This window comes from Natator depressus, chromosome 4, assembly GCF_965152275.1.
Source record: "Natator depressus isolate rNatDep1 chromosome 4, rNatDep2.hap1, whole genome shotgun sequence".
Taxonomy (NCBI): domain Eukaryota; kingdom Metazoa; phylum Chordata; order Testudines; family Cheloniidae; genus Natator; species Natator depressus.
In genome coordinates, this window is record NC_134237.1 from 106,680,332 (window position 1) to 106,704,238 (window position 23,907).

General features: G+C 40.6%; 1 protein-coding gene across 3 annotated transcripts in view; it reads left to right on the forward strand.

Moving 5' to 3' along the window:
- Positions 1 to 23,907, forward strand: part of PPARGC1A (PPARG coactivator 1 alpha) — a 479,605-nt gene that overhangs the window by 435,394 nt on the left and 20,304 nt on the right. For all 3 annotated transcript variants that reach the window (XM_074951595.1, XM_074951596.1, XM_074951597.1), the window contains exons 3-7: positions 7,772 to 7,966; positions 9,360 to 9,482; positions 10,353 to 10,557; positions 14,761 to 14,806; positions 14,915 to 14,988. In XM_074951595.1, the coding sequence (XP_074807696.1) occupies positions 7,772 to 7,966; positions 9,360 to 9,482; positions 10,353 to 10,557; positions 14,761 to 14,806; positions 14,915 to 14,988 (643 nt within the window). The remainder of the gene's footprint in view (positions 1 to 7,771; positions 7,967 to 9,359; positions 9,483 to 10,352; positions 10,558 to 14,760; positions 14,807 to 14,914; positions 14,989 to 23,907) is intronic.

Sequence of the window (23,907 nt, forward strand, 5' to 3'; positions counted from 1 at the left end):
AAGAATATTTAGAGGACTTGTTTAAAATGCCATATTTGTGTATAGTATAGAAGCTAAACTTTACACCTGGAAAGAAGTTTCATATTAAGGGGAAGTGAGGAAAGATCCTATCTGAATATAGCCTGTACCTGTGGTTTTCAGCTGACATCTTTTGCCTATATAGGAGAGATTTGGTAATGCTTTTACGAAGTTAGGTTAATTACAAGTTTAAGCGTTTCTCTGGTGAACTCCAGCCAGTACAGAATGAATATATGTATGTACAGCTAATACTTGACTACCTGATTGGCATGTGCACAAATCACAGGTTTTTTGCATACAACTTTGCTGTGAAAAATTACAGGCACAATCTAAGAGCCTGAGTGAAGATCCCTTTGAAAATATGTCACTTTCTCTTCAATTGTGCATAGTGCATTACTATTTCTTGTGGGCAGCAGTAAAGTGCTATAATGTCCTATAATGCGCTATATCTTCGTATCAGAAAGAAGATAGGTTGGGAGAAGATACTAAAAATGGATGCAGGGATTATTTGGGAGGTTGCAGATGACATGCTGGCTGTATGAATATTTATTTATTTATTTATTACTATTACTGTTGATTTGCTAAGTACTGCCACTCTGTTCGGCGCTATTAGAGAAGAAATGAAAATGGTCCTTGTCCTGAGGAGCGTACAATTTAAAAGACAAAGGTGGAGAACATGATGCACTGAATAGCTGACTTACTCACTTTCTGTTGGCAAAGCAGAAGTACTCTAAATGAGTACTAGACACCCCCTACATGGCTCTGAGCAGAGGTGATGCGTGGAGAGGGCGTGCGGGGTCACGTGTATACCCACCCCAGATTTGCTGCTTGGCTTGGACTGAGCATACTCACACAGACTAAGCATGCTCAGTAACATTGCTGAAGCCGGGTGCCCACACTCTGCCCTCCCACTATTGGCAGGCACGGGTCGTCCTGGCTCTGAGCTAGACTGGAACAAAGGGACTGCTCTCTCCATTTAGCCCCAGGGATGGAGTGCAATCCATCACAGAGAGGTAGGGAGAAGGCAGAACTATGCCTTCATCCCCACTGAACAGCAACGTGTAGAGCTTGCTCGTTGCATTGGGGAGACCAGGCTGCTCACTCCTAATGGGGAGCTGCAGCTACATGGCACAGTCTGGCCCTTTGTATTTAAAATAACTATACTGATGCTAAGGTCTTGGGTTTAGGTGCCTAATTGCCCCTTTGTCAAAATGTAGTTCCTCTAAACTCCTGTTGAGCTGCTGCCTAAATCCTGCAAGTGCCTGAATTTCCTAGGCTCCTAAATTTCTGTTGGTGGGCATGTACACCACCCCCTAAATCCTGACACTGCCAAGCAGCTTGGTACCTAAGGCCTGGCAGGATCTTCAAGCTAGACATTCCCCCATCTATCTCACCTGTGGGGCCCCATCTGGCATCTCAGAAGCCACCTCCCAGATCAAACCTTGCACAAAACAAAGCCCTTTTATACTCTATGGTCCAGTGGTTAGAGCACTCACCTTGGGGGTGAGAGACATGAGTTCAAATCCTCACTTTGCCTGATTCAGAGCAAGGACTTGAACCCAGCTCTTTCATCTCCCCAGTGAGTGCCCTAACTACCAGGCTATAGGGTATCCTGGGGTGCATTTCTCTCAATCTCTTCTGTTAAAGCCATCCCACTTTGTATGACATACGTCAATCTTCATTGGACCAGACAGTGTGAGAGTGATTTTACTAGCTGGTGATTCAGGTGCCCAGCTGAGAGGTGGGAGACCTGGGTTCAGGTTACTGCTATTCTCAGGCGGATTGGGGATTTGAACCCAGGTCTCCTGCATCTTGGGTGAGCACATCACCATCTTCCCTTGGTGTGTGTTTGTTGCAAGGAAGTGCTGACTTGGTTTAGGTGACAAACGTCAGGAGATGGGTGACAGCTGTGAATCCTAAGTAAGGGAGGTGCCTCCCTCCAGTTAGGCACCTGACTCTCTTGAAAGGGCAGGACATAGGCCACACCCCAATCCTCGGTATTTGCTAATGGCTACTTGAGGCAGCTCCCCGAGCCCCCTCTCAATTTGCTGGCTTTGGGGAATCCAACCCTTAGGTGCCTAACTCTTCTCATGTGTTGGATGAAGAGCTTGGTTGCCTAGCTGAGGGCTGTGATTCCCCGTAGGTGGTAGGGCACCTAAGTGTTAGACGCTGTAATGCTGAGTGTAACTCCCCTTTGTGGCCCTTGGTGGTGTGTGAGAAAGCTCCAAAGGCATCTTACTACAGGCAGGCCCAATGCCTCCAGAAAGCCAGTGGGAGTAAGGCTGTTGAACGAATACTAGAATAGGCGTGGCAGATACTCCCCATCCTGTATATAAGAGAGGCTGTATGGGCTGTTTCAAGCTGCCTGACCAGGTAGTGTCTAGTGCCACTGTCAGCACTAGATTCAGACAGTACTTTTTCTTTGGTGAATGCAAGGAGTCGGATTGTGCCTGTCTCCTTCATAAAGAGGGGAAGGCCTCTTGCTTCCCTGCCATACGAAAGCACACCTGCACAAGGACAAGGATAATTAAGCCCTAAATTTCTTCTACATACAAAGGAACCTGGCTGAAATCTTCTCCTAGTGGGACTCCATTTTGTTTTTAAAGATAATTGATAGCTCTGAACTTATGCATTTCAATTATAAGAATGTCTTTTGGGGACTAGAGTAACAGACGCGTTGGAAACTTGCTAATGCTAGGGCATCATGTGGATTTTTTACTGTAAATCACTGAAAAAAGTTTATGGATTCATAAAATAAAACAATCCAAATGTAAAATAAAAATAAACCCTTTTCTGAACAGATGCTATCAGGGATTGATAAATGAAGACAGTGTCGTTTACCTCTAGTTACTGATTCTATTCTGGCCTAGGGCATAAGGATTCTTGGGGATGAGAAATCTGGGTTCTGCTCCATCCCTTTCAGTTGACTCCTGTGGTGTCCAGAGACAAATCAGAAAACCTGTTTGGGCCTCAGTTTTCCTATATGCAAGTGAGGGCAATAATACCCTCCTCACAAGGCAGTTGTGAAGATTAAGGGTAAATTTTCCAAAAACGCCTCTTAGGCGCCTAAATCCCATTGAAAGTCATTAATGTGTGTTTTGGAAAATTTTGCCCTCATACCTTAATATGTGTAGAGCACTGTGAGATTCTCAGCGGGCAGGTGCTATAGAAAAAAACATTTAATTATTAGATTATTATTTAGTAATTGTGCTACTGGACTCCTAATCTCTCAGGCCACTAAACAACTGTAAGAAATGAGTTGATGTGTTGAAATGACCGTTCCCAGCGGCTCTAGGTTTGCTGCTACCTGATGCAAACTATTCTTACCAGCCTCCTTTACCCACACAAATAGTTATCTTACATTTCCCTGCCCCAGGTTTCCCCCTACTTTATTCTGCCTGGCTGGTGGAGCTGGCTCTCCGGGTGATTAGGAGTTTATTCTACAACACATTTGTTACTTGTTGGCAGTCTCATTATAGAGGCCACAGACTCAGTGAGACAGGCACCTGAGCTCCCCCTTTATTCCTGGAGATGGCTCCTCCAGGAGAGATACCTAGGTGGTGTGGTGCGGTTGCACTTTCTTCTTCCTGAAAAGAGGATCCCAGTCTCCACGGATTTCATCAGCAGTGATATCATCAGACTGCATTTAAAAACGGCTGCCATCGCCATCAACCCCACATCACAAGTCCCTATACATACAGGGGGCCAGAGTCCCAGCTAGTGTAAATCGGTATCACTCTATTGTAGTTGGTAACGCTATGCAGATTTACACCACATGTGGATCTATCCCATTATTTTAAAGAAATTTTTTCCAGTGCTAGTAGTAACTCCACCACATTGTCCTTTGGTTCTTTTTCTATCATGGTATATGAAGCTTGATCTTACTGTAGTCAATAATAATCATACCTACCTCTTCCATAGCACTTCTCATTCATACACATCAAAGTGCTCTGACCTCAGATACTAAAATCAGCTAGTGAATGATTACGGTGCCCCAAAGTTTTCTCCAGACTGATCATTTGGATGATGAGAAGGGGCTTGTTTTTTGCCTACCTAGAGTCATATTGAAAGATTAAGGGCTTAATTTGACATTAATCCACAGCCATGAGTTGGGAGCAGTGAGGAGTTGCTGTGCCCCAGCAGAAAGTCCCGGAGTCAACTGGTGTAAATTGTTGTAATGTAGCTATTGGGTGCAGCATGCACATATCTTTGTGGCTAAAAACCTCTGCTCCCAAGGTGCCTCTTGCCATTGGAAGCATTGACCAAGGACAGTCCTTAATCTCAGAGGTGTTCAAGGACTGCCGCTGTGAGTCGCTGTTACACAGGCGGTGTAAGGTGGAGAAGACTCCATGCTTCTTGGCTCCCGCATCGTGTTGCACACCTGTAGGGGCCAGACATGTTCTGGTCCTAATCTGTTTTTAGCAAATGATCTTTTAGCAAAACATCAAGCATGTGTGACAAAGTGGGAAAGCAGCACATAACTGTCCTGGTAGCAAATGCGTTTAAAAAGTCACAGTAATCAGCAGGATCTAGTCATTGCAATGCGTTTTCACAAAGTCCCTATTTACATATATTTGTAATCACATACAAGGTATCCTCCCACTTCATCTTCCATACAGACATCCATTCAGGTAATTCTTGGCAGTTATCAGCTTCTTATTTAGATGGAAGCCAGTACAAATTTAGTGTCACTGTATTTGGAATTTATGGGCTCAATTCACTGAGCTGCTGAGTGCCTCTTGTGACGTGCTGAAAATCCTCAGTTCCCACTGACCTCAATGGGAGTTAGGGGTGCTCAGTGCCTTGCAGACGGTACTCAGCAACTCACAGGTTCAGGCTCTGTGAGATTAGAAGGCTGGATGCCAGTACAGAAAATGACCCTCATAAGTGGGAAGACTAAAATGGTGGAATTTACTGCATTTAGCTGTTGCATAGCTTCTCCCTAGTGCTGTCAACACTAAGACTCAGACTGTGATAGTGAACCAGAGTTGCCACTTTCGTGATTATTACTCAGACGTTCATCTGCTATACCATCTTACTCTCCCCAACTCCCCCCCCCCAGCACAGTTCCTGCTGTATCTAATAAATATATTTCTATATAAACAGTAATTTAGGACCATTAGGAACAATAGCATAGTTAAAGCTTTTAAAGGTTATCTTGCAATGTCATTTTACTGACTAATGTGTTCCTGCTGCCATGTCGTTTGTGAACAGACATGTGTTAGCCAGCTAGTGTGCTTCATCTGTGGTGACTTTGATTTATTTGCTCTGTAAATTGGGACTGAAGCAATAATGGAAAGTGACATTAATTGTTTAACAGAGTCCTCTTTGTCACATCCTTTGCTTTCTCTAGGGTGTTCGATTGTTGAAACTTGTACAAAACTAATTGAAATTGCTATGATGAGGAGCAGTGTCCACTCAACTTTCTGTTCTTGAATGTCAGTGCACTTGAATGTCTGTTTAAAGCACAAAGGCAAAGCAGCTAACAGCAAATATCAGGGTTTCTCCTGGCATTATATTATTGAAGGAGGCATTCCAGGTCAGCAATAGTAACACTTAGGGCTCTGCTGTGGGTTTGGTAGGCAGTGTGCACAGAGAGGAGGTGGGAAGGGGTGGAGGTGCACCATACCAGCAAAATTTCCAGAGGCATTCTCCTTGCAGAGCTAGTGGTCAACCGGGCAGAATGCCTCTGGGGTCACTTGGGGCAATGTGCTTAGGAGTGGCTTTTACACCTTCTTTTTGGACTTCAAACGTGTAGTCTATCTCCTACAGAATGTAACATATATGTCTGCTATAAATTTCTATTGGTAGATTTAAATGTTCAGTGAAAAGGATATTATTCTATTAGGTTGCATAGAGTTGTTATGGAAAAAGGCTGCCTTATATACCAGAATTTGGACTTAAATTTTGCTTGTTGATATAAACAATGCAACTAAGACACCCCAAGTTAGAGCAAGATTCTCTTTAAAAAATTGGCTTCCATCTCTTCTCCCACCACCTTCACCTCAAAACACAACTCTGATAAACTGGTGAATCATGCTTATAGTTCTTCCCATGATTCTGCTGTTTTGCTTAAGATGTGGTCATCTATGTTGTTATGCTGGGAACCATTAGATGGCACTGTTAAACACAGATTTGCAAGTTCTTTTTGTCAGAGTGAGAACATTGTTCAGTCTTTGAATAAACACTTGTCTTGTTAATTTCGTGATATTGTTTCTTTCTGAGGAGCAGCTGCAAGCAATAAGATAGTTTTCTCACTGCCTTAATCTTTCTAACTAGAGTAGAGTCTTAGGTCAGATCTGCTCTCTGAAAACTGGGCATTGGTATTTTGGCTGAGCTTCCTGAAGGAGGGAATTGCCTCAGTGCTGTTTGACCACCTCTGTTCAAGGCCTGGTGCATTTAGTGTGAATAAAAAAGTTACATTAAGAAAATACCCAAACTCCACATCACTGATTTCTCCTCCAACACTTAACTGGCAAGACCCCAGTGTTTGCTAGTAGTTGGCTGAGGGATGACAATATTTTGTTGTTAGATTATTCAATTTACACTCTGTATAGAGAAACTTATTTTTAAGGTCTCATTGGTATTTTATCTTGCAATCTTTGTCCATTCCTTGATCTTCTAAACTGTGAGAACTTTAAAAAATGTTTAGTCAAATTTCTCTGACAAGGTGTATGTTGGGGGCCGGCCCAACTTCCATTAATGTCAATGGATGGACTACCGATGACTTTAATGAGATTTGGATCAGGCCCCTGAAGTAAATGGGAGTCTTTTCATTGACTTTAATGGGAGTGAGATCAGAGTCCAAATAATAAATGATTGATATGACAAATCTCCCTAAAATTAATATATAAAGTTTTTATTTGCTGGGAAACCTTGTTTTCCAAATATACTATTCTATAGATAGATAGATAATTGAGAATGTAGTGCATTAAACTATAAGGAATTTAAATGTATTTGATTTGACACAAACAAGTCCTGTTACTGAAATAAGATATCTAATATAAATTCACATTACCGCCACATCTGATGAGGAATTAATCTACTTTTTATAATTGCAGACTGAATTAGATAAACGTATACAATAGTCTCATTGAGCACTCAAACTACATAACTGGAAAGGACAACTTCAAAGGCAACGTGCATAATACAGTTATTTTAAAAGAACCCAAAGAATCTATCAATAATGTGAGCGCTGATTGAGAACAGAAACTTGTGTATTTGTTTTTGGACCAAGAATTTTTTAGGAGGTGACACAAGATTGCATACATGATCAAGACTTGCCTAATTTCTCAACGAATACATTTTGGTGTTCTGATTAGCTGTCTTATTCTGTGATTCTTTTAATTTTGTCAGGTCAATTAACTGGAGTTCAGTGCTAGAGAGAGAGAAAGAAAGAGACAGCCGGGGCAGTGCTAGCTTCATTAGATGTCAGTTGCTTAGGTGCATTCTGTAATACAATCTGTGCATGATCATTTAACCATAGCTGTTTACATTGGATTAAAAAAAAATCTAAGGAAGAAAGTAAATTGGAACAATACACTGCAATTGCAAACAGATTTCTCCCACCAAATGTGGAAATGGATAATTTCATTGCCAAAAATTATATTTTATGAGACTCGATTGCAGGTTGCTATTGCAAAGACAAGTTTTAGACAAAGTTTTTACTTTTCCTGTAGAGATTCACCATTTTATTTCTCCCATCTCTCTTACATCTGTCTCTCTCTGTTTCTCTTTTTTTTTTGTCATATAGAAGATAGATGAAGAGAATGAAGCAAACTTGCTAGCAGTTCTCACTGAGACACTGGACAGTATCCCTGTGGATGAGGATGGATTGCCTTCATTTGATGCACTGACAGATGGAGATGTGACGAACGAAAATGATGCTAGCCCTTCACCAATGCCAGACGGCACCCCTCCGACTCAGGAGGCAGAAGAGCCGTCTCTAGTAAGAACCCTTCCTACTGTTTAACAGGAATTGGATGTGCCTCTGGCTACCCGCTGCATGGGTATGATGTAGTCACAGTAAGGTCTGGACTTTTCATTTAGACTGAAACCAAAGGAAAGTCAAGTCAAATACTAAAACTTGCCTAGAGGAGAGGGGGGCAAACCCCAGGATAAATGTTAAGAACTTCTATTGAAAAAATGTGTTGAAGAGAGAAGTTTTAATTTGAGATTCTTGTTCTAGAGACTGACACTTTTGGTTATCATTGCATTCACATCAGTAACAGTAATGTTTTTAATTCCCATTTCCTTTCTTTGGGCTCTGTTTGTATGTAGAGACTTCACTTCTGATAATGGGTAAAGAGATCCCCGTTAATGCAGGCTGGATTTGACACTAGCTGACATGCCTTTAACAATGACTTGACCAGTAAGCACTAGCATAGTGCTAATAGGGGTGGGGTGTCAAAGGCAGATTGTCTGCCTTTAGCTTTCTTCCCTTCTGCAAACGGTAGCATCACACTCGCTTCCCAAGCATCCTGCTGTTGTGCAAGTTGCGTAACCTCACGGATAGCCAATTTTTAATATCTCTCACTCGAAGGGTATGCTGCATTTGGAGGTGTGACTGCAGCACAGGTTGCAATCGCCATGCTAGCTATTTATCTAGCGTGGCTAATAATAGCAGTGAAGTTGCATCAGCTTGGGCTTCAGTGTGAGCGTGCAATGCGAGTATGTTTCTAGGACCCCCAGTGCCCTTGTACAACCTGAGATGAAGCCCATGCTGCCATGACTTCATTGCTATTTTTAGCCAGACTAACTAGATTAAAGCAATCGTGGGTATGCCAGCCCATGCTGCAGTCACACCTCCAGTTCAGTGTGGACATATCCTTCTGAACCCAAAGTCAATGGACTTGTAGTGCAAACCCATTACTTTTGCTTTTGGGTCCTGACTCCTGATCTGGCTTTTGTTGATGTCATTTTATTATTGATTGCTATAGGAGCAGGATCGGGACCTTAATTGTAATAATTCACATGTCTGTTAAGGTGACTTTTCTTCTGGATAGAACGGAAATGTTCTATTGTTGGCACTGATCACTGAGGAGATTCTCTTTTGCCTTGCTTTGCAGAAAACCAAGGCAGTCATAATTTCTTCCTGCACTGCAGTATACTGTAGTACAGGAAAAGGAAATACGACAGCAAGCATCAGAGAAAAATCAACCCTTTTTTGCCCTGGGGATTACAGAGGACTTTGTTCTGTGTTAGTATACTCTGCTTGAAGATATTGATGTAACTAATTTTAAGTAACTGTGCAAAATAAGATAAATTATTTTAATCCTTAGAGATGCATAACTTTTCTCTCCCCAACCCACCCCCCTTCTTTTTCCCTGATGTGTTTGTAGCTTAAGAAGCTCTTGCTGGCTCCAGCCAACATTCAGCTAAATTACAATGAATGCAGTGGTCTCAGCACACAAAACCATGCAAACACTAATCACAGGATCAGAACAAGCCCTGTGGTTGTTAAGGTACAAACTTAATCTTTATAATAAGGCAAAAAAAGTAACAAAGACTTTTATGCTTTCAGTAACTGAGTAAGCAGTAGATCTATATGTACGGTATTAATCTGCCCAGCATCCTGCAGCTGCTTCAGAAAATGTGAACAGATTATAGATTGTGTTCCAAAAAATCACCTGAGCTCCTTTATGCTGTGAATAGTTTATTTATGCCTTCTTTCTTGGCATTAAGAGGTAGTCCCACCGTCTGTCACTCTTTGCCCACTTTATTGATATACAGAATAGTAGGGGGTGCAATAAAATTTGCTGATGGGCTGATGTTGTTTATGAATGACTCCAAGATGCAGTACTGCCATTTTACCAGCTGTCTAACCTAAGAAAGATTGCACTGGAATCTCGGCAAAAGGTCTGTCTCAGCCATTAACTGGGTAGAATGCTGGCAATGACATAATTCTGTTAGCAGGCTGTATTAAACAATGTTTGTCTTGCCATTCACTGTAACTGAAAACAGAGCATTTAGGGGTACTTAAGAGAGTTGTGAATACTGGGCTTAAGCAAATCAGGAGCAAATTAAGGTTTAAACCAGTTTATTTTTTTGTTCACAGTAAAGGTGCTGTAGGGTCTTGTTAGTTACATGTTGCTGAGTAGGAACATTGAAACGTAGGAGAAATGAAATAAAAAGCAGCATAAATGTCATTTAGGAATTTTAAATGTAATTTTCTTTCCTTGTTCTGCAAACAATTATTCACAGCTCATAGATCTAGTACACTTAGACTGAACACTTCATTGAAAATCTCATCTCTTCAGAAAACCTATATCCATTCTGATAAGGTTCAGTTCACTAATTTTAGCTTTTTTTTTTTATTATGTCTTGTTTTTAAGACCGAGAATTCATGGAGCAATAAACCGAAGAGCATTTGTCAACAGCAAAAGCCACAAAGACGTCCCTGCTCTGAGCTTCTCAAGTATCTGACTACAAATGATGACCCTCCTCAGACCAAGCCAACAGAGAACAGAAACAGCAGCAAAGACAAATGCATCTCCAAAAAGAAGCCCCATCTTCAGTCTCAGGCACATCATTTGCAAGGTAGGCTTGGGACCCAAGAACGCAATTTTGGCAACAGTGTTAATTGCAGGAAGCTGAAATGCAATGACAGTGAAAACACTAACACCCAGTACTTCCTCTGTTCTTTGTATTGGTATCTGTGTGCTGTAAATTCAGAAGCTGCTCAGCATAGAGGGAATTAACAGTCAGTACAATGAAGTTAGTTAAATGTAGCCTTTTTAATCTAGACAATTTAAATCACAATCCCCTTAGAAAAGGAACCTGAAAATTTTAACCAATTTACAAACAATTAACAGACACTGAACTGTCCGCAGAGGTTTAACCATAGAGTTCTGTATCACTAAGAAGTACTTATACATCTGAAGAAGCTGGGCAAGCCAGTTCATTAATGCGCTTCTTTCTTTTTGCCAGTGTGAAAATGAAGGCATTGTTAACTTGCCACATGTGCCTTAAGAGACAATAAATAGTGCTCTTGCAGCTACTGAAGAGGCAGTAAATGTGTCATTCCTGTTACAGTGAGAATGCCAGTTTGTATTTTTATTTTGTAAATAGTTGAAGGTTTAGAAACCAGCCTGACCCTTCTCTCTCTCTCTCTCTTTTTTCTTAAATTTGTTTATGGCCAAAACTAAACATCTGTGTTGACTTTTAGCATCCTCCCATGTACAAAGAGCTTGGCTGGTGTTGTAAGTAGCTTCTGTGGCAGAGATGCAAGAACTTAAAGAAGCTCCCCTGGCAGACATTTTCTACTCTTTTCTCTCTCCCTCCTCCCCTCAGCTAGGATAAAGAAAAACTCTATAAGCTTATGGGCCCAAAGGGAGCTTATTTAAAGTCACTGTTATTTTAAAATACACATACTTATGTACTGGCGGTGCTTCCAAGAGAGCAAGGTTCTGATCTCAGTTACATCTGTGCAAATCCAGAATAATTTCACTGAAGCGAGTGGCATTTACCCTGGTGTATCTGAGATCGGAATTTGACCCAAAAGTTGCTACTCTGATTTGTTAGAGCAGGAATAGAAACATTTTAAAGTGTCAGTTCTAAACATATGCATCTTATTTTTGTTTTGTTTGCCCCCATTTCCCTGCCTGTTACCCCATCCTTCCTCTCAAACTGCATTTTGACCCCTGATTAATACAGCTAGGTTTAAATCTTCCCTCCCCCATCCATTTTAATCTTCTCCCAGCTGTAGATTCTGACCTTCGTAGTGTGGTATTACCCATTTTGGATCAAATTCATGTAAACAAGAGGCTGCTTAATGCCAAGTGACACTCCTTTCTGCTGGTTTTAGCAGACTGCTTCAGAGCAAAACCAGACTGGATTGTTCAGGGATGATATGGGTCTCTGTACTGAAATTGTGCTGAAACAACTTGATGCATTCAGTGTAAAGATGCAAGACAGGTTGGGTTTGGGCTAATGGTGAACAGGAGGATGAATACGCCCCAGTATGTCTGTATCTGTCTCTTGTCTTTTACTTACATTGCAAGCTCTTTGGAGCAGGAACTGCATTTGTACAGCACCTAACACAGTGGGGTCCTGGTCCATGTGTGGGGCTCCTAGGCACTACAGTAATACAAATAATACATAAATAATAGAAAAGTCCCCACAAAGAACTGTACTTATGGGAGTTTAAACAGAATTTGATTGTTGACTGTGGCTTTAGTAATATTACAATATTGTCAATAGTATTTTCTTGAGTTCCTGCCGTTCAGTCTCCAGCCCCCCCAAAAATGTATTTTTTCATCAAATACTGCTCTAGCACACCGAAGCATCGCAACTGATATCAGTGCATAGGTGTAGCTGAGAGCAAAATTAGGCCCTGAAACAAAAATGGTCAAAACTGGGCAAAGATACGCTCCTAAATCTTTATTCAGGTGCCTAAATGTGAACTTGGAAATGTAATTTTAGGCACTTGTTTTTGGAAGTCTCATCCCTTATCTTTCAAAACCAAGAACATATATATTATAAATACAAGAGATATGTGAAACTTTCAATTTGAACAACAAATGCACTTGAAATCAGCCTTCCAAATTCAACCCACATTCCCAATCAGCAGTAGTTTGCTTAAACATTTAATCAAAGCTGGATAATGCCTTTTTTGCTCCATCCGTAAATATGAGCTTGCTATTCTGTTGACTGGGAAAGCTCACTCAGGGTGAGTCAAATGGCATTTTCCTTTAGGGTCACTATCCCAAATTCACATGAATGTCCACAAATCCATTGAGGCTGAGCTTGTCTGTGGTCTTGCAATGAGATTTGCCCATGAGGAAACTGGGTTCTTTTGAAACTGAACATTTTTAATCTACAGGAGGAAGCATGCCCATGTGAATTTTTATTTGCATTAAAATAGAATAGAAATTGGAAGTTCTAATAAACAGCCAGTAAGAAAATTGGCATTGTATTGAGTAAATATTTCCTCAAAATTGTGTGTGAGGATGTTTCTTCATAGCTGTTGTACTCAGATTCAAGTTCAGTAGCACACAAAACCACTAATTGGTGTAGTGGTTTATAGCTTGCTAGGTGAGTTTAGGGCTGTTTGAGAATTAGCCACTATCTGCTTAAATCTGGGGTCAAATCACAGGTCAGAGAGCTATCATCTGAGTTCAGTTCCCAGCTGTGTCCCAGATTTCCATGTCACTGTGCCTCAGTTTTCCAGTGTGTAAAAAATGTGTTATTTTATACTTCTCTTTGCTGTTGTGAAACCCTGGGGGAGATTTTTCAAAAGCACAAAGGGTGATTAAGCACTTACTCTCCATTGAAAGTATCAGTCATCTGTAGAGTGCCACATAGATTTTACTCCATTAGGGTGGATATGCTTCCACAAACTTTGTTTCTGCTCATTGCCACTATGGTTGAAAATATCTTGATGCTTTTTAGCCCCTTAAACCTGTAGATAGCCGTTGGGGACTTTGGCAAGTCTTAATGAACACAAACATTTGTCTAGTAAAATAGGTATGTGCCTAGCTAACATGTCTAGAAAACACATATTCATCTCATGGTAACTCACTAGTTAGTATATGGCAGCAGCCATACTGGATCAGACAAGGGAGCTGTTTAGGTCAATTTCCTATCTCAGGCTGTGGCCAGTTCTGATGCTTCTGAGGAAGGTGAACAGACATGCCTAATTTTCCTTCTTGAATTTTCATAGAAGGAAAAGAATGCCTGGCTCATGAGGATTGGTGTAGACTTTTTAAAAAATGAATGATCTCATTGGGAATACTCTAGAGTTTACAAAAATAATTAATTTGCATGTAAAATCCTTTGATGTCAGTAGGAATTCCACACCAGGAATGAATGCAGATTATGCAAGAGTCACACTCTGGACAAGAGATCTGCAGTACAGGAGTGCTAGAGAAGAAAACGTTGTCTTAAATAATTAATTTGCAGAAGAGACCCCCCCCCCAGTAGCTGTTCTTGATACAACACACACTGCCTTTAAAATTAAATCCAACTCCTGCAAACTAAAATTTGCAAGTAGTACTGTTTTTAATTTTTAATCACTTTATTAGCAATTAAAGAAAGCTTAATTGGCTGAAAATATCTTAGTCCTTGGTTTGCTTTGTAAAAAAGGCAGATCTGAACAAATGGAAACTACAAAAGAGTTGTATTTTGTAACTAAAACTTTCTGTACACTTATGTTAGTTTAAACCATCTGTGACTATATCTGTGGCATGCCATAGTTTGCAGAATAACTTACAAAAATTTGGATTATAGCTGATTCAGTGTTGGCCTCACAGAAACAACCTATTCTCAACCTTGTATACAGAACTGTATGCTATAGAAGTAAAATCAACTGAATATTCATAACCGTCCTGGTGCTTTATAGTTATTCTGCTGCTCTCATTTCCAAATAAAAGGTGAACTGTAGCTTAAATTAAATCTAAGAGAGATAACATTTTCACAGCATTTCTGTAAATTTCTCCCTTGACTGTTAACATGTACCACTCTATTTTCTGAAAAGTTATTTGCATTTGGGCTTTATACCATACTTCAAAGGCTCAGTAATTGATGTAAATCAGTGTTGGAATTTAGGTGCCAGTAATAAGGGGTCAGACTGGATCTCGTTTTTATTTAGCCATCAGATAAACTGAGGTGCCTTCTTGAACTACTGGAGTTTAGCCCTAATGGACTCAGGTAGAATTCCTGCACTGATATAAACAATATATAAATATAAACTTCTGAGTCTTCACAATATTTCATAATCAGTTTCTTTTTTTCCTTCTTCAGCCAAACCAACAAGTTTATCACTTCCTTTGACACCTGAGTCACCAAAGTAAGTATTAAGAAATGTAAAAGTTTACAAAAGGGAGGGGGCTTTAATACATTTTGGCTACAGCAACTCAATTTCAGCTTGTTTTTATAAATGTGCCCTGTCTTCCAGTGATCCCAAGGGTTCCCCATTTGAGAACAAGACTATTGAACAAACCTTAAGTGTGGAACTCTCTGGAACTGCAGGTGAGAGATGTGGAATGTGAACATTTTTTTTCTGTAAGCCTGACTTTTTTTCTTTGGTAAGAAATGTATCGTGGGATGCTAAGGAGGTCTTCAAGGGATTAATTTTAATGGTTTAGGGTTGACTCTTTACCTAGTTGCCTCACATGAGGTAGGTTTAAAACTGACTTCAAACCTACAAGCGGAGCATGGTTTCTGGAAAAATGTGAATGAAAGCATTTGTCTGGAATATTTCCCCATTCCCTCAGAGATTTGTATAGTGCCGAGCATTGTTTTTCAAATACAGATCCCCCAGCACAGAATACAGAGGTTGCAGATGGAAAAGTTGTATCATTGAGTCAGTCTGATGCTAATGTAAGCCTGTTCCTCACAGCACATTTTGGTCAGTTCTAGATTTAAATGCTACAAAAGACAGAGTTTCTTCCTCTTTCATTGGGAGACTATGCCACAGCCTAAACAGAATGGTTTTCTGATATTCATCTTAATCTTTCCTTTTCTTAATTTCATCCCATTAACCCTCTTGATACCTCCTTTGAGCGATCTCAATCATTCCTCTCCTTGCTCTCTGGTGTTTTCATCCTTCAGATATTTGTAGACTTTCATCTTGTTCCCTTTTAGTTGACATTTCACCAGGCTATACATGTTTAACTCATTTGCTTTTGCCCACAAAAGTCAGTTACTCCAGATCTCAGATTATTTCTGTTGCTTTCCTCTGAATGCCCTCCAGTTTGTCTGTATTATCATGGGAATGAGGTGCCCAGAACTGAGCACGAGATCATGGGTGTAGTTGCACCAGCATTGTTTAGAGAGACTATTGCCTCCCTGCACAGCACAATACTAAAAGACAGTGTAGTAGAGATGTGTTTCATTCATGAACATGTACAAGGGCGGATGCTGAGATATAAATTACTTAAACTGTAGCAATGTTCTATGAAGGTCAGATCTACAGCTGGTGTAAATCAGCCTAGCTCCATTGAAGTCAAAGGCTGATTTCTACAAGTTGAGGATCTGGCTCTAAGTTTGTAAAGGCACTTTGGACTATTGATTTCATGCACACAAAATCATCCTTTCACTTCTTCAGAAGCTGCTTCATTAATTCAGCATTTAAACATAAACGAGGCATCCTGATAATCTGCAGCCTTAGTTGCTCCTTATTCAAGTGAGGGAAAAAAGGTCTTTGGGCAGGAGACCATCTTTCAATTCTGTGTTTATACAGCACCTAGTGCAGTGTGGTCGTGGGCCATAACTGGGGCTCCTCGGTGCTAATGCAATACAAATAATAATAATAATTAATTATCGTGTCAAACCAGAATGGTATGCAGGGTTGCTCTAGCTGTGTTGGTCTCAGGATATTAGAGACATAAGGCGGGTGAGGTAATATCTTTTATTGGACCAACCTCTGTTGGTGAGAGAGACGAGCTTTCAAGACACGCTTGGTCCAATAAAAGATATTACCTCACCCACCTTATCTCTAGAATGGTGACATTTGATCTCTTGGGAAGAGAAGGAACATAAGGTTCTTTCGGTGGAGCATCCCAGGGCAGGTGGTACTAGTGGGTAGGGAGGAAGAGCTCCCCATAGTGTGCTGCTGGTATCTGACTTCTGCAGTATAGCACCCAGACAGCACAGGGTATAGCACTTGGTAATCCACATAACAGCACAATCATGTGTGTGGGAGTCTGTTGCCATTGAACCCAGTCATTGAACAAAGATGCTATATGATGTAAAAGACACCTTCCTTCCTCCCAATGGACCTCATCTTTATAAAACCAGATCAGATGTCTTTGCAAAACCAGAATAATCATGGCAAACTACCGTGTGTACTCATGGAAACCAGGTGAGCACCAGAATGGCTCAGACCCAGTGGAACCACCTTCGTCGTCACTGCAAAGCACGTCAGGACAAGACCAGTCTTTTGTGAGGCACAGCAGCAGCATTATGTTAAGGCTTGGATTCTCCTGCCACCATCTGAAGGAGGAGGTGGTGACATGATGACGTTCCACATGATAATTGTTGGAACGGCTCTACGAAGAGCAAGCTGTCATCCATTCCAGCCTAGAAAATCAGGAGCCTGCACTTCCCATCGGCAGACTGGCCAGAAATAAGAAGTCAATATGACTTGAGGCTTTGTAGTGGTGCCACAAGTCATGACAGTTGGAATTGCTCTGGTATTATCAGGTTCATTCCATAGATTCTCCTCTGTGTGTAGCGGAAAAAAGTAAAGTCTATAGTCATGCAATCCAACCACGTGTAGCACTAGCAGGTAAAAATAGTGCAATGTGCTGATGGGTAAGTGCCACCATTGGATTAGCTATGTGAACAAGAGCATTATACCATGGATATACCTTGCCTTTTTTCTGTAGACCATGTCACTTCAGTTAGTTAATAAGTGGGCTGGGGAGGGGGTCAAAAAAGAGAGGCGGAATACTGGCCTTGGGAGCTGACACTTGGTTTACACACGCATAGAAGACTACCTAGCAGCATTGCTGCCAGGTGCCACATCATAGCTATTTCTCTCGTACATCCAAATATTCGCCTTTTTTTGTGTTTTGTTGTATTAATCTGTGCCTTTTTGTACATATGCAATGTGCAAACAGGTGAGTGGAAGTGACCCATTTTCCAGTGTATTATTATTTATTTATTGTTTGTATTATGGTAGCGCCTGGAAACCCCAGCCCTGCTGTGCTAGGTACTGTACAAGCACATAAAACAAAAAGAGATAGCAATCTAAGTGGGCAGTCTTTGCAGGGTCAGGGCCTAATCAATAATAAAAATAACAGTAGCAGTAATGATTAATAATACTTAACAGTAGTATAAAGAAAGCCCCTCGCAACTCCAAATTCTACCCAGATGACTGCATTGCTCAGTCAGCTTATACAGCACTCGCACCGTCTATTATAATTTAAATGGCAGTTGCCTTGATCTCACTGCTGAACTGAAAAGACCATTAGTGGTGTTGCTTGCACTATCAAAGCACAAAGTATGTTAGTATAAATTGCAGCTGCCTTGATCTCTCTGTTGAAAGCAGCTACGGTTCCCTCACCAATGAATTAACTGTACATTAGAAAAAGAAATAAATAAATTAAATAACTGAAAGCATTCCCCACTCCAGCCATCAGTGTTCATCAAACGTACGTAAAATTGAATTAAAACCCGTTCTCTTACCTACATGAACTTTTTCTTTAGAAGGGGTTGCATATTATACATATGTGTACTTTTTTTCCCCTTTCTAAAACTGAAAAAATAATTTCCATTTTATAATTCCAGTATTGCCTACAAACTTCATATAACTCCAGGAAGTTAAGAAAAAGAAAATAGCTTTTAGAGGGGACAGCACATGTGTAAGAGGTTCTTAGCCTGGAACATACTCCAAATTGTCTACAATTAAACATCAAGTCCCGTTGCTACATAAAATCACCGCTCCCTGGGCTTACTGCTGGTTAAAACAGTAAAACTTCCCTGTCCTTAACCATATTACACAAATTCTACATTGCAAGGCATAAAATAGTTTCTTAAAGGAACATGTGTGTATGTCACAATGTACTGTGGACTGCTGGAATGTATAGAGTAAATACAGGGGATCAAATGTCCCACGTTGTGTCATCAGCAACAACTCCAGTGGAGTTCAACTGGCTCATGCTAAGGCTAAACTGAGTTGTTGATTCAGAGCTGCTTATGGAGTCTGGAGAAAGCTGTACAGTCAGCCAGCAATGGGGTATAAATGTCCCAGAAGTCATTTCGCAGGAGTAGGATCATGCGGGTGTACTAGCAGCATCCCCTCTAGCAATCCTAGGAGCAGAAGGAGAATCCTGCTTGGCTAGCAGCAGGAGTAGCAGTAGCCCCAGCTGTAGCAGCACATGGAGAAGCTTGTTGCTGGTTGTCATCAGAAGGAGCAACAGTATCCAGCTTGACAGCCCCATAATCAGCACAGTCCTCCTGACTGGCAGCAGAACCAGTGGCAGGAGTCACCACCCCAGCATCAGCAGCAGCAAGGAGCAGCAGAGCCCCTCTCGCTAGGTCTCAAACAGGAGTGGGGCATAGGGCATCATGCCAAGCAGTGTCTGCTTCTGCAGTATCATTCGGATAGGCCAGAAATAAGCCTGACACTGCAGGACTCCAGTAGTGATTGGCCTCCTCTTGCTTGTCAAGCAGTTGCACTTGTAGCCCTCTAGCGGCCAAAAGCCCCGCGTAAGCAGGTTCTGTTCCCTCCTCATTGGCTGTTGCTGGTTCTGCATCACCCCTGTCTGTCTTCAGGACCCACTCAACCACTGCAAGCTCTTGCTCTCTCCTATCCATGACTCATTCCTGCCAAGCAAAAGCAACACGGTACACCCAGTGATAAGCCACATCTCTGCTTTATGCTGCTCACTGGTCAAAGGGCCTGTGGCCTGGTCCTTCTTGACAAGCTCTGGTGCTTCCTCCCCTATCCCCAATTTCCTCTGATGTTATCATGGTTGAGGAATTCCTCCCTGTCAGCCCTTTGTTAACAACAGATGTGGGGATCAAGTGACTGTTGGGGTATGCTTGGGGACCTGTGCTATGTGTAGAAGTGATTGCAGAGGGCAGTCGTTCCCAGGTGCTGATCCCCATGCCTCAGTATCTGGCCACTGCTGCTCATGGTTTTTTGAAAATCAATGGCTTTCTCATCCCCACATACTCTCCCTGCCTCCTAACACGCTCTGTCCCAAAAGCACAAAGACATTGTATAAGGTGTATCAAGGGGTGGCTTAGTGCACACTTGCAGAATGGTGACACTCCTTCACACAAAAATCCCTGTATTTATGTGAGTAAAAACTCCTCCCCAAATTTTCATGCAGTCAAAATTTGGTCACTCAGAAAATCTGACAATGAACAGAGATTGAATAGTGATTTGGAATTCACATGCATTTTTGCAAACCCCAGTATTCACCCATCACTAGACTTGAGCAGTCCCTTGGTTGTCTGAATAAATACTTAAATTCTACCAGGCAAAAACTTGTTTGGCCTCAAAATGATTTCTGGTACTTGAGACAGAGAAAGAGAGATATTAGTCCAGAGGGAATAAAATCTAGTAAATTATTAGATATTTTCAGGGTCTATATTTGTCCTCTGCGGTACTGACAACAAGATTAAACTGACTGCTCAACAAGCATGTAGTTTTTTATTATATGATGGCTATTTAATTTTATTATATTTTCCTGGCTTCTGCAGTCTTGTGCTGTACAAAAGCTCTACCGATTATTTTACTGAATCAGGCTATTATCTTGCATTCAGTTATTTAAGTGGCCTTAAATAATGTTTCTCTTGATAATCCCATTTTTAAACTCATACGGAATAAAGGAATCCATTTTTAATAACCCTCAGAATCTCAGTGTGCTTGTACAAAGGTTCATCGAGATGCATTTCCTGAAGAATGTGAAGGCTCCAAAAATATACCAACAAGCAGAAGCATCATCAAACATTTAAATGCTAACAGTAACATTAGATTTTGCTGCCTATATGAAACAGCATTGTAAATGAGTCTTAAAAAGTCAAGATGTGACATTTACTGTAAATGTATTCTCCTAATTTATTCTGATCAACCTAGCTGAGCTAAATGAGTTACTAAGTTTTCTTTACTGCAGCTCAAGGAATGCGTCTAGGTGATATGAAAACTTCTGCCTGTCCTCACAGACTTTTCTCTAAAACAGGTCACTGAGCTGAGGTGGCGGAGCTGGCGTACATATGAAAGTCTGTTGTCACATGGATATAAGAAGTGGTGCTGATTTGGCATATACACTATTTTAAAGCAGAGATCATTGAGTGAGTTCATAGTATATAGATGGAGCGAGGCAAAGTACAAAGTTACCATTTTCCAAAGCCATTCAATTAAAGAAAAGTCCCTACAAAGAAAATGGTTTTATAGCATGTCATGAAAAAATACTTGCCTTTTACTTTAAAAAAAAAAGAGACTGTTTAAGGGGGATGATTGTAGCGTATGTACCACTTCTAACAGATTTGCTGTGCAGAAGTACATAAGTGTGAGTGATGTAGAGGTACTTGTTTATTATAGAGCACATTTCAATGCAGTAATCATAAATATTGCTAAGGTTGTGCTCTGTTGAAATATGACCTACATACTCTTGATTGTTTGTGTTACGTGATTTGTCTGACACCCATTACATTCTGGGTAATGGCAGCCATTTGTTGCTGTGCACAGCAGGCTCTTTTGACAAAAGAAAATAGGCAGCAATAAAAAAGCTATAGTCTGAATTACATTCTGCACAGTGCTGCACTGCTGAGAGTTTGTGCAAGTGTGTTAACAATGCTCTGAACTGCCTCTTGTCAGCCTTCAGCCTGTAATGGCCATCTGTCCTTACATAAATCTGTCAAAACCTGCTAAGTTCGAGAGAGAGCCCGGAATATACCTTGTACTGTCAACACTCAAATGTACACATTCCCAGAGAAATCAGCGTGCATGAAATAATTCTAAGGTCGGAGAATATTTTAGCACTACTGATTTAGGATCATGGTGTGAAATTAAGATTACTGTGTAAAGATGAGCAAAGAAGATACTGATGATGAATAAGTACGGAATTAATTTTCTCAAAGTTTAGCTGTTTGGATGCTGAGCATGGGAGGGGCTTGGAGTGGAGAATTCAGCAGTGACACAGACAAAACAAAAGCCAACTCCAAGCTTTGCTGCAAACTAAAACACAAACCTTTTATTCAAGTTTCAAATGTCCATTGAACTTTTTGAACAATTTATTTTTCATTTATGCTCACTTGTGCACTTCCTGCTTCTGTCCAAGAGCAGAAGGACAAGTGCCAAAATGCTGTGAGGAAACCATTCCTCAGGACATTGCCAGTGTGGTTTTGCAGGTGAAAGAAACTCCAGTAGCCAGGCTCAGCACCTGGACTTTTAGGTTCCTCTCTACATCGAGCCTTGGTCTCCTTTGTGGTTGACTTAGCATCACTACTCCTGAAAGCAGTTACGCTGTGCGTAAAGCCAATGCTCAGATAGGGCCAGTTTAACAAAGGAAGAATGCAGAGATGATTTTATTTGGCATGTTACAGTATAAATAGTTTTTGTTTTGGTTAAAAATCAAAGGTAAATAAATATTTCAAATGCTGAGGGTGGAATGCTTGTTTTTATAGAAAAGCAGCACCTAGTGATGGGGATAAATATTCTCCCAGGTCATTCTTCCTGAAGGGGCCATTTTGGGTTGCTTTTTTTTTTTTAATAAATATAAAAATTCAGTAATTAACCCTGGGGTCACTCATGGGGTATCTAATTTTACAAATCAAAATGCTCCTTGTGAATTTTATTTGACAAAAGTAATGGTATTTACTCATTAATTATTTGTTGATTCTGAGCCATTATTTTTAATCCAGAAATGCTGTTGTAGAATATCAAAGGGAATTGTTCTCTTCAATTTACCCAGCTGACATTAGCTGATCTGGAATAGTCAGCGTGCACATGTAATTGGCATTTGGCTAGTTTGTTAGGGGGTAGGCAAAGAGGAGGAGAAAATGGAAGACGTGAACTGAAGGGGATAGTTGTACCGATCATGAATTTAAAACTTGGGCAGTTTTCTGAGGCAGCTTTAACTTGAGGGCCAGTGTTTGTGTATTAGGACTCATTGTCCTTGATGGCACTGGAGGAAGGCCTTAGTACACATGAAAAGTTCATAAACATTATTTTCAAATGTTCAGACAAAATCAGGCTTTTCTTTTGCATCAGGTATTCATGTCTTGCTGTTCCTATCTGGTTTTTTTGTTTTTTGTTTTCTGGAACAAATTCATTGCCGCTAATGCAGTGGGACTCCCAGTCTCCATTTATGTCCCTTAGAGAGCACTATGCGTTGATGGAGGCTTTTCCTTCTTTGCTGCAAACTGCTATAAAACATGTTCCATTTGCATTGATCTGCTGAGCTCCATTGTATGGTTAAAAATACAAAACAAGAGGAAACTCTCTGCCCATATTTGAAATAGGCATTTTCTCAAACTGTATTCACATTCCCTGTCCATTCTCCCTAGGGAAGTGATGGAAGGCCCATTGCTTGGGTATTTTAAAACTGGGCTGGACAGCATTAGAAGTACACTGCATTGGGCTCAGAGTTAGTGTAAGGGGTGGACTAGGTAATCTAGTATGTTTTTTCTGTCTCTCTTTGTGATATTTTCCTATCTCTGGCTCAGATTCAGGAAAGCACTTAAGCACATGCTTATCTTTAAGCATATGTTTAAGTCACAAGGAAGTCAATGAAATGTAAATGAATGCTAAGTTAAGCATGTGCTGAAGTGCTTTCCTGAATAGTAATGTTTTCTTGAACAAGAGCCCCGATTTACTATTGTTCTAGATTTGTGAACACAGTTGTCCTTTTATGCAATGTGAATGTCTCCTTGTATGAAGTCTGAAGGAAACTTTGAGAGCAATACACTTTCTCCACACAGAAATATTGTAAAATTAGCTGTAGGATGTAGCTTTGGCTCCCTGCTTTTTTAAGGATTACATTAGTTATGTTTAAATTTTCATCTCTATCTAGAAATGTAATTTAATAAATTATCATTCTGCTGTGGAAAAACCTGGTAGTTATTGACATGACATTTATCTAGTCTTTATTTACGTATGTGTTTAGTTGATAAAACTCAGGTAAGTGTCAGTCTCTCCACCTCATGACACGCCACGAATATTTAGTTCTAAATAGAATGGCTCATTGTGGCTGCAATATTGTTACAGTTCACTTAAGTTTTTGCTGCAGAACCACATTTTAGGCAAAGTGTATTAGTTATGCTTATCGGAATGTATTATACATGCATTAGCAATGGTTTACTAAGTTAATGAACTGTGGAGGCAAAGAGTCATTGCAGTCAAGTTGGATAGTTGCTGTAGTTCCTTGCATTAGTGCACTGTGCATTACAGAATTTACTTTAGTAGTATTCATTTCATTTTTCCAGATTTGC